Below are 11,413 nucleotides of genomic sequence, written 5' to 3' on the forward strand. Positions count from 1 at the left end.
TGTGTGAGGATTTGATGGTAAAAAAAGATCGTCAATGTCATAATATTTAATTTTTAAAGTTAATGTGGCCCCGTTACAACGCACGGGCGTTCTTCTAGTAAATTGATAGAAGGCCGTGCAAGCAATCGAGGTGGGACTATGTCGTCGTGAATACATATGACCCCGGGTGAGGCACACAAACGCGAGACGCGTGCGTGCAGGCCCATAGCCTCGCAGGCCCATAGCCACGTGGCCTAGGCGTACGGACGGATTGGAGACAGACGTACTAAACTGGACGGGCAGGGTGGACGGACGAAATTGACGAAAGAAATTATGGTGGGAAGAAGCAATAGCTTTTTTATTAGTAGGTATAGAGGTATAGATATAGATATAGATTTTTATTAGTAGTCAAAGGCAATTTCAGAAACCCTTTATACCGTATATATATGGATGGAGGGAGTATCTCGTGTGAACCTCAAACCACAGGAAATGCACGCATCTCTAGCCATCATCTCAACTTCTCTCTCTCAACGGCCCTATATAAAACAAAGTAGATATTATCCCTACCATTCGACTCACACATCCACACCCTTTCCTCCCACCTCAAGAAAATAATCTCCTGGACCTAGACACCAACAGAACCTCACCCCGGTTCGGACATACTCCACTCCACTAACTGAGCTTCGCCGGCAATGGCCACCCTTGTCAAGCACCTCATCCTGTGTTCCAGCACTACCACATTGTCCTCGGCTTCTCCCTCCCCGTCGAACCGTCGCCCGCCGTCGTCACCAGATGGCGTCGACAAGCGCGCCCACCTGACGCAGTCCTCCACGCGCCGGCTCGCAGTCGCCGCGTCAACGGCAATGGTCGCAACGGCGGCACTTTCTGCCCGGCGACCCGCGGCGCCGCCCCCAGCCATGGCCGCGGAGGCGGCCGCGGTGCGGGCACCGGCGCCCCCGGGAACCGTGCCGAGGTGGGGCACGAGGTCGTACGTCAGAGAGAGGTTCTTCGAGCCCCGGCTGACCACGGAGGAGGCCGCGGCGCGCATCCGGCAAACGGCGGAGGGGATGCGGACGCTTCGGCCGATGCTGGAGACCATGTCGTGGAAGTACGTACTGTTCTACGTGCGGCTCAAGTCCAAGTACCTCGACCTCGACCTCACCACCGCCATGGCCGGTGTCCCCGAACCGCGCCGCCCCGAGTACGTCCTCGTCGCTAACGAGCTCGTCGACAATATGACCGAGGTTAGAACCTTTCTTTTTTTCTTGACATTGAACTTCTGCGCAACAGTTTATTCGTTAATTTTCTCGATAGATACTGTATTTCCTTGTGATGAAGTTGCCGTGCAGTTCGACCGGTTTGTGCGGACTCCCAAGGTGTACGAGTCGTACCTCTACTATGAGAAGACCCTGAAGTCGCTGGATGACGTGGCAGAGTTCCTTGGATGATCGTATATATACTGTGTTTGTAAGTATAGGAATGTATTCCCGTCGATCCCTTCCGTCAAGTGTCAATATTTACTGATATACCATAAATAAGATGATATGAATTGCCATGTTGCTTCAGCAATATGCATATACTAGATGCAATTTTCGGTCCTTAATAACTCCATAAAAGTGGGAGGCAATTTCACATGGCGATGACGCTGTCCTGGTTGGTTTGCCGTCTATGGAGGTTTTTTTTTTAGAAAAAGTCATACGTCCAACTTCATAGATAAATCCATGAGGCAAAATACGAAATAGAGCAAGTAACCAACAAAACAGTAGACCAGAGTATGTAGGCCAACAACCTTAACACGCAGGTCAGCACAGTCATGGCACGCGGGCCAAAAAGGCAACAAACTAACAGGAAGGAGAAACGTAGCTAGGAATTAGCCCGACCATCAGGATTTTGCGGAGACGCGGAGACGTCAGAAGCTCGAACTATCGCAATCAGCACCTCCAGAGCATCCCAGGCGGCAACCTTAGTCAATGATCTCCACTTCTGCAAGAACATACACATTATAAGTAGACAATCAGTGGGCTTGTTAGAGAACAGATGCTCAATGGTAAATTTATTCCTGGTTGTCCACAAAGCCCAACACAAAGCAGCAAACCCCAACCAGAATAAATGCTTGTTTTGGCCCTAGAGCCCAGACGTAAGCACACAGAGCTCTCCAAAGGAATTGGGTTCCCAGGTGTCGGTGTTAAAACCAGCAGACCTCGGGTCGAGGGTAACAGGAACGAAGGAGATAGTGTTTACTTAGGTTCGGGCCCTCTTGGTTGAGGTAAAACCGTGCGTCCTGCTCTTGTTTATATTGGTGAAGATGTATCACGTACAGAGTTGACCTACCTCTGCCATGAACGGCTAGGTGAATGATTTTGCATTGATGTCCCCTCTACGGGCTAAACCATATGGCTTATACACACACCAAGTAGGGTATCTAGGGTTACAAGGTCGGTACCTAGGAGTGTAGGTAGTCTGGATCACGCCTCCCGCTTACGGCCTCCGGAGTCCATCTTGACCACGAATGAGGGCCCATCGGACCAACCCGAGGAGAATGGGCCGACTAGGTTAGTACCCCCCCCCCAATCCAAGATACCGTTAGTAGCCCCCGAACTGGTCTTCTATGACGAGGACGACCTTCCTGACGATAAAAACCTCGGATCCTTAGTCCCTGGCTCGACAGACGAGTTCTTCCTTGTAATTTTCAGACTACTCCTTTAAAGGAGCGAGGCCAGCTGAGGCTCAACCGAACTAGTACCCTTTGCCCGAAGAGACCGAATAACTTAGCCTCTAAGGCCAGCCATCTCGGTGTGAACAGTTCCACTTAGTTTGACAACTTTGTCGGAATGTCTCACCTCACGATAGGTTGAGTAGTTGTTGCTCCCCTCAAATCGCGGCCCAAGGCAGCCTTTTTACTCGCACGTCGCTTCGAGGTGGAGATCGTGTCCGTTTTCTCAAGGATGTCATCAAAATTTTGTTTCTCCCCATATGCTTGACGACATCTTTTGTGGGAGTGGCGTGTTTATTGGTGCAGTAAGGGGGACTCTTGGCCTTTCACTGGCCTATAAGAGGAAAAGGGAGGACATCGCAACCTACTATGCTCCCATTCTCCCCATCTACTGCTTCGTCTAGCTCCAGCGCCCAGATTCGATCCCATGCCCTTTTCCTTTAGCTAGTCCAACCTCCTCCACCAGCCATGGCCGACACCCTTGAGGGAGTCCTGGATTAGGGGGTATCCGGACAGCCGGACTGTATATATCGTCCGGACTATTGAAGCGTGAAGATACAAGACTCAAGACTTCGTCCCGTGTCCGGATGGGACTCTCCTTTGCATGGAAGACAAGCTTGGCGATCCGGATATTGTGTTTCCTTCCTTGTAACCGACTCCAAGTAAACCCTAGCCCTCTCCGGTGTCTATATAAACTGGAGAGGTTGGTCCTTAGAAGGCCGATCACAATTACAATCATACCATCATAGGCTAGCTCTTAAGGTTTAGCCTCTACGATCTCATGGTAGATCTACTCTTGTACTACCCATACCTTCAATATTAATCAAGCAGGAAGTAGTGTTTTACCTCCATCGAGAGGGCCCGAACCTGGGTAAACATATGTGTCCCTTGCTTCCTGTTACCATCAGCCTTGACGCACAGATCGGGACGCCCTACCCGAGATTCACCGGTTTTGACACCGACATTGGTGCTTTCATTGAGAGTTCCTCTGTGTCGTCGCTGCCGGGCTTGATGGCTCCTTCAATCATCGTCAACGGCACGGTCCAGGGTGAGACTTTTCTTCCCGGACAGATCTTCGTGTTCGGCGGATTCGCACTGCGGGCCAATTCGCTTGGCCATCTGGAGCAGATCGACAGCTATGCCCCTAGCCATCAAATCAGGTTCGGAAACCTTAACTACACGGGGATATCCGCGGAGACTTGATCTTTGACGGATTCGGGCCCGCGCCAGGAGCACCGGACAGTCACGACAAGCATGGCCTGGACCTGTTGTCGGACAACACTCGGGATATCACCCCTGCAGCAGCCCTGGACTCAAATCCAGAGCAAGCTGCGTTGCCTAGGGACGGAGGGATGGACCCCGCCCCGCAGGCCGTACCCTCATCGGCGGTGGAGCCGACCACAGGCCTCGCTTCTGAGGAAGCCTATGACTCCGGACCCCCGGATTCGTATCCGGTTGTAGGTTCCTGTCCGCGCGTTCCCGATCCCGCCGAGCCTGGTTGGGCTCCGGTAATGGAGTTCACCGCTGCGGACATCTTTCAGCACTCGCCCTTTGGCGACATGCTGAACTCATTAAAGTCTCTCTCTTTGTCAGGTGGCTCTGGGCCGAACTATGTCCGGCTTGAGTAGGAAGCAGGCGACGATGAAATTCGTTGCCCACCCACCACCCACTTCATTGCCACGGTCGATGATTTAACTGACGTTCTTGACTTCGACTCCGAAGACATCGACGGTATGGACGACGATGCAGGAGAATTACAGGAGCCACCGCTCACAGGGCGGTGGACGGCCACCTCCTCATAAGATATATATATATATATATATATATGATGGACACTCCAAAGGAAACCAATGGCGACGAGGCAACGGAGGACAACCCCTCAAGGAGAAAAGCAAAGCATGGGCGTCGCCGGCGCCGCTCCAAGCCCCGCCACAGCAATATCGGCCCCGGAGATGAAAGCAATCCGAATGGCGCCGAAGAGGAATATAACCCTGACCAGCCCGCCTTCGAGCAGGCCGAACAGGAAGATGAGCAGGTCAGCCCAGAAGAACAAGCGACGGACGGATACCCGGAGGAGGACAACTACATGCCCCCCTCCGAAGACGAGATTAGCCTCGGCGACGACAAGTTCGGCGTGCCTGAGGATCCCGTGGAGCAGGAGCGCTTCAAGCGTCGGCTTATAGCCACTGCAAGGAGCCTGAAGAAGAAGCAGCAGCAACTCCAAGCTGATCAAGACCTGGTCACAGACAGATGGACTGAAGTCCTGGCAACCGAGGAATACGGACTCGAGCGCCAAACGGCTGACTGGCCACCCTGTGGCCGGGATAAAACGGGATATCAGCCCGAATACCAGCCCGCACCCCCACGCCGATACACCATGGCCCAGGGCAACATGCAAGACCTGCAAGATATTCTGAAAAACAAAGCAGGACAGCGAAGATCGATCTACGGATCGCGGGGCGCGCCCCAGCGCGCGACGATGACCGTCACACCGGATACATTATCAGCAAGTCCGCCCGGGTCGAACACAGCAACCCAGACCAATTCGAACTGCGTAGCCACATAGCCCGGCACAGAGGTGCCGCACACCCCCTCTGCTTCACTGACGAAGTGATGGATCATGAATTCCAAGAAGGGTTCAAACCCGTAAGCATCGAATCATACGATGGCACAACAGACCCCGCAGTATGGATCGGAGATTTCCTTCTCCACATTCACATGGCCCGCGGAGATGATCTACACGCCATCAAGTATCTTCCCCTTAAGCTCAAAGGACCAGCCCGACACTGGCTAAACAACCTGCCAGCAAATTCCATTGGTAGTTGGGAAAACCTGGAAGACGCATTCCTCGACAACTTCCAGGGCACATATGTGCGACCACTGGACGCTGATGACCTGAGCCACATTACTCAACAGCCCGGAGAGTCAGCCAGGAAATTCTGGACTCGGTTCCTAACTAAAAAGAACCAAAAAGTTGACTGTCTGGACGCCGAAGCCCTGGCGGCTTTTAAGCATAATATCCGTGACGAGTGGCTTGCTTGACACCTCGCCAGGAAAAACCAAAGTCCATGGCGGCCCTCACGACATTCATGACCCGCTTTTGCGCGGGCGCGGACAGCTGGTTGGCTCCCAGTAGCACCACGCCAATAAACTCCGGCACTTCAGATGTTCGCGACAATAACGGCAAGCCACGGCGCAACAGACATAAGTGTCAGAACAATGGCGACAACACTAAAGACACAGCAATAAACGCCGGATTTAGTGGATCCAAGTCTGGTCAGCGGAAAAAGCCGTTCAAAAGAAACAATCAGGGACCGTCCAGTCTGGACCGCATACTGGAGCGCTCATGCCAAATTCATGGCACCCCGGACAAGCCAGCCAACCACACCAATAGAGACTGCTGGGTGTTCAAACAGGCCAGCAAAATAAACACCGAAAACAAGGACAAGGGGCTGCACAGCGATGATGACGAAGATCCCCGGCGTCCGAACACGGGGGGACAAAAGAAATCCCCCACCCCAGGTGAAAACGGTCAACATGATCTACGCCACTCACATCCCCAAGCGGGAATGGAAGCGAGCACTACGGGACGTCTATGCGATGGAGCCAGTCGCCCCCAAATTTAACCCATGGTCAGCTTGTCTGATCACCTTTGATCGTAGGGATCATCCTACTAGCATCCGTCACGGCGGCTCAGCCGCATTGGTCTTAGACCCAATCATCGATGGATTCCACCTCACGCGAGTCCTTATTGACGGCAGCAGCAGCCTGAACCTGCTTTATCAGGACACAGTGCGCAAAATGGGCATTCACCCTTCAAGGATCAAGCCCACCAAAACCACCTTTAAAGGTGTAATTCCTAAAGTAGAGGCCCGCTATACGGGCTCTATAACATTGGAAGTGGTCTTTGGATCCCCGGACAACTTCCGGAGCGAAGAGTTAATCTTCGATATCGTCCCTTTCCGTAGTGGTTACCACGCACTGCTCGGACGAACCACATTCGCTAGATTCAATGCGGTACCACATTATGCATACCTCAAGCTCAACATGCCAGGTCCGCGCGGGGTCATAACAGTCAATGGAAACATGGACCGCTCTCTCCGTACAGAAGAGCATACTGCAGCCCTCGCGGCAGAAGTACAATGCGGCCTCCTCCGGCAAACCACCAATCCGGCAACGACAACCTCAAGCACCGTCAAGCGAGTCCGGAGCACCCTGCAACAGGATCATCAGGAACGCCAAGAGCGTGATTAGCAGTCCGGCCTCCTCTCAAGCCCCATCAAAGCAACATTCATGTCGCGCGTACACAATTACGCACTCAAGATACCATGGGCATAGTTGGAGGCGCAACAACGACTCAGTCAATAGTGCGGGTAACCGCCAAATACCTTCATATTCTTTCTCTTTTACCTTTCAGGACATCGCTTTAGTGCAGCACCCTCAGAAGAGCCGGATTGCCGGACTTACATGGGAGAGACAACCAAGGAGGCAACAGGCTTTTGTGCACAGAAGGAAATACCCTGGTGGAATCTACTTACGATCATTATACCTGCTTTATCTATCTGTACACAGCATGCCCCTTGATAGGACATGTCAAATAGTCCTATTTATCTCCGCTTAATGCATCCATTGTAAACATACGCTTAAACGTATTATTCATCAATGGGAGATCATATATAGCGTCAGCTTACTATTCTTATTTGAGCATTTTTTTCTCATAAATGTTTATTTGATATTGCATCCGTACACCTTAGTATGGTCAGTTTGCCAGGGGCTTCTTATGGCGCCCCATAATACGATAAGACAAGTCCGAACACTTTGAACAGTGCGGCACCCCGAACTTATAGCATTATATGCATCAGCTCCGAATCATGTCTGGGGTCTACAGTTGGGTTAGCCCGGCTCCCTTGTTTTGGTACCTTACGTTTCATTATATCGGCTAAGGTAGCGCAGGGAGAACTAATGGGATTGTGTCCCGGTTCTTTCCGGACGAGCACCTCAGTAGAGAAAGCCGAAAACTGACCTGCATGATATGGCGAGAGCTGGTCGCTGTTCGAGAGGTCTTGAAATCCTTAAATATTTTTCTCTTTAGGCGATAAATCGGCTTCGTCCGATATAGGCGTGTATAGCGCCCCAATTCGGCCTTCCGGATTCTAGGGGCTTCGCCGAAATTTAAAATTGTAGACTTCTATGGCTAAGTGAAAGTTATAAAGCCGCATAGTCCGATTGCCTTGTTCGCTGCGCCGGACACCTCCTTAAGGGACCAAACATTTGGATAAAGAGTGTCCGGGTTTTCCATGAACACCCCAGTACTAGTTACGTGGGGGCGGAAGCCGACGACTGGCCTACTTTCAGAATTTCATAAACAGCCGCACAGAAGGTAATATTTTAAATCAAACAGTGCTACATAGCACAAGTAAATTTCTCTTTAAATTACAAACAGTGGTAGAGGTACATTTAGTCAAAGATCTTGTCCTTGGTACACTCATCGCCCACGAGACGGGCGCCCTTCATAACACCATGATAGTAATTCTTGGGATGGCGATGCTCCTTGCCCTCTAGCGGACCGTCCTTCACCAGCTTCTCAGCATCCAACTTGCCCCAATGCACCTTCGCGCGGGCAATGGCCCGACGGGCACCCTCAATGCAAACAGATCGCTTGATGACTTCAAGCCGCGGACATGCATTCACCATCCGCTTGATTAGGCCAAAGTAGCTAGTGGGCAGGGGCTCACCAGGCCATAGCCGGACTATGAAATCTTTCATAGCCACTTCGGCCGCCCTGTGGAGTTCGACCAACTGCTTCAGTTGGTCACTCAGAGGCATTGGGTGTTCGGCCCCAGCATACTGGGACCAGAACAGCTTCTCCGTCGATCTCCCCTCCTGGGCACGGTAGAACTCCGTAGCGTCTGATACGCTGCGTGGCAGATCTGCGAATGCCCCTGGAGAGCTCCGAATTCGAGTAAGTAAAAGAAATGCCTCCTCCACATGTTTGCTTTGCATAAATAATTTCTTACCCGCTGCTATCTTTTTGGCCTCCTGGATTTCCTGCTGTGCCTTCTCGGCTTCGGCCTTGGCATCTTTCATACTCACCAAGGCCTTCGCAAGCTCGGCCTCTTTCATCTTCAGATCATGCTCCACGGACTCATACTTCTTGCCAAGGTCCCGGAGCTCTTGCTGTACCTCACCCACTCTAGCACTTTGCTTTTTGTGCTCCTGGCATTCCAAGGCCGCCTTGTGATCGGCCTCGGACAACGCTTTCTTCAGGGACACCACCTCGGCGGTGGCCCCTGTCACACAGTCACGACGCTTCGGTGTTAGACTAACCAATTTTTTCTATCCTTAAATACATAAGAGCGGGGAATCACTTACCCTTGTTCTCTTCGAGCTGCCTCTTCATGAGGCCGAGCTCTCCCTGCGCCTGCTCCAGGTCCCGCTTTAGTTCGGCAACCTCGGCTATGTGGGCAGTAGCGGCAAGCAGCACAGCCTGCTTATTCACATGAATATTCATTAATAGAATCCTGCGGATTATTATTGACCCTCCGTTTGGTTTTTCTTTCCGAACACCAAACAGAGTATCAGGGGCTACTACCTATCGGGTGGTAATTTTGCACACATTTATTGCTTACCTCAAAACCTGTCAGTAGGCTGGTGCAAGCTTCGGTTAGTCCGCTCTTGGCGGACGAAACCTTCCGAATCACCGCACTCATAAGAGTACGGTGCTCTTCATCCATGGAAGCGTTGCGAAGCGCTTCCAGCAGACAATCCGGCGCCTCGGGTGCAAAGGAAGTCCTTGATGCAGACGGCTCGCCCTCCTTGACGAGGGGCTGCCTGCCTGAGTCCGGAACCGTTGAAGGTTCCGGAACATTGTTCGGCTGAGAGCCCGGCCTACTGTGGCTCTCATCGACACGATCCGCGGGGATCTTGAACCCCGCGTGTCCGACATCTAGAATCCCGCCTTGAGGCGTCTCTAGAGTCACCTCCCCCCCGCTCTGGGAGCCTTCGGGACAACACCTCCATGTCATCCGCGGGCTGAGGAGTAGTGGCCGTCGGGAGAGAATTCATCTCCGAATCACTAAGGGACCCGGAAGAAGATACTTCGGGGTGAGCCCTGGCCGGACTTCATATATGTTCGGCGTTATACAAAAGCTATAGAGTGAAGTCATGATAGAGTGTAGACACTTACGATCGCACTGGGGGCTTCCCCCTGGGCAGCCACTCCTCCTCGCTGTGAGCAGCCGTGGCGGAGTAGTCCAGGAGGGACACCTTTCCCTTCCTGGACGCCCCAGCCTCCCCCTCCGGGGCGGCTTTTCTCCTTTTCTCCTCCCCGGTGCGGGGAGGTAGAGTTTCTTCTTGCTGCCCCCCGCCTCCGCAGGAGGAATCTGTCTCGTCGCCATCGAACGACGTGAGTATGATGGCGTTGCGCCGAGGGCCTTTTTCGGCTCCCTGGTCCGCCTCCCTGGGCCCCTCGTCCTTTCCGGATTGGGCGTCTTCTTCTTCTTCTTCTTCCTCCCCTTCATGGGAGGAGTGTGCCTCGTCATCTTCGGACGAGGCTTCTGGCACAACCTTACGACGGAGACCCTTTCGGGTCCCCAGGGCCTTCTTTTTGGCCTTCTTTTCCGGCACCTTGTACGGTGCCGGGACCAGCATCTCCACCAGGAGAGCATCAGTTGGGCCTTCTGGCAGCGTAGCCGGACAGTAAACCTGCTCTGCTGTCTCCACATAATCCTGAACAAATATGCATAAACTACTTAAGGCTCTCCCATGAATATATTGGGAAAAACCAAATCCGGTGGTAGTCTGAGAACTCACCTGACTAGAAGGCCGCACGACGTGAAGCCCGCGGTCCTTGGATGTGGGAGGAGGTACTTCGGAGGCCTTGAACAACACCTTCCATGCGCCTTTGTGCGTCATGTCATAGAGCTTCCGGAGCGTCTGGTGTTTGGCCGGGACGAACTCCCACAAATTGAATGCCCGCCTTTGACAGGGTAGAATCCGGCAATCGAGCATGCCCTGGATCACGTTGACAAGCTTGATGTTCTTGTCCTTCATGCTTTTGATGCATGTCTGGAGTTCGGTCAGCTCTGTAGATTCGCCCCAGGACAAGCCCTTCTTTTCCCAGGAGGTGAGCCGCATGGGGGCTCCGGATCGGAACTCGGGGGCCGCCGCCCAGTTGGCGCCGCACGGCTCGGTGATGTAGAACCACCCCAATTGCCACCCTTTTACGGTATCCGCAAAGGAACCGTCCAGCCAGGTGAAGTTAGGCATCTTGCCCACCATGGCCCCTCCGCACTCCGCTTGCTGGCCGCTTACAATCTTCGGCTTCACGCAGAAGGTTTGCAGCCACAGGCCGAAGTGAGGCCGGATGCGGAGGAAGGCCTCGCACATGACGATGAACGCCGAGATGTTGAGGACGAAATTCGGGGCTAGATCATGGAAATCTAGCCCGTAGTAGAACATGAGCCCGCGGACGAAGGAATGAAGTGGAAATCCCAGTCCACGGACGAAGTGGGCAACGAACACGACCCTCTCGTGGGGTCTTGGGTTCGGAATGACCTGCCCGGCGTCCGGTAGCCGGTGCGCTATGTCTGCTGTCAAGTATCCGGCCGCCCGAAGATTTGTGATGTGCTTCTCCTTGATGGTGGAAGCCACCCACTTGCCTCCTGCTCCGGACATGTTTAGCTGTGCGGAGAAGACTTGGGCTTTGGCGCTGGAGCTTGA

The 11,413-nt window shown here is 53.0% G+C and overlaps 1 protein-coding gene across 2 annotated transcripts; it reads left to right on the plus strand.

Annotated features, from left to right (window-relative positions):
* The first annotated feature begins 529 nt into the window (after positions 1–529).
* Positions 530–1,611, plus strand: LOC119325530 (photosynthetic NDH subunit of lumenal location 2, chloroplastic-like). 2 transcript variants are annotated; one of them, XM_037599265.1, is made up of 2 exons: positions 530–1,223; positions 1,318–1,611. In XM_037599265.1, exons 1-2 carry the CDS (start codon positions 672–674, stop codon positions 1,390–1,392), a joined length of 627 nt encoding a protein of 208 aa, XP_037455162.1. In that variant the 5' UTR covers positions 530–671; the 3' UTR covers positions 1,393–1,611. The 2 variants fall into 2 exon arrangements, with proteins under 2 accessions (XP_037455162.1, XP_037455161.1); XM_037599264.1 differs by having other exon boundaries at positions 539–1,223; positions 1,329–1,585.
* The last annotated feature ends 9,802 nt before the right edge of the window (positions 1,612–11,413 follow it).

Source organism: Triticum dicoccoides, chromosome 6B, assembly GCF_002162155.2.
Source record: "Triticum dicoccoides isolate Atlit2015 ecotype Zavitan chromosome 6B, WEW_v2.0, whole genome shotgun sequence".
Taxonomy (NCBI): Eukaryota; Viridiplantae; Streptophyta; class Magnoliopsida; order Poales; family Poaceae; genus Triticum; species Triticum dicoccoides.

Bases quoted from the DNA above. Each gene is read 5' to 3' on its own strand.
- LOC119325530 (XM_037599264.1), top strand. From the start codon at position 672: ATGGCCACCCTTGTCAAGCACCTCATCCTGTGTTCCAGCACTACCACA. The intron at 1,224-1,328 runs GTTAGAACCTTT...GTTGCCGTGCAG, and splicing joins TCGTCGACAATATGACCGAG to TTCGACCGGTTTGTGCGGAC.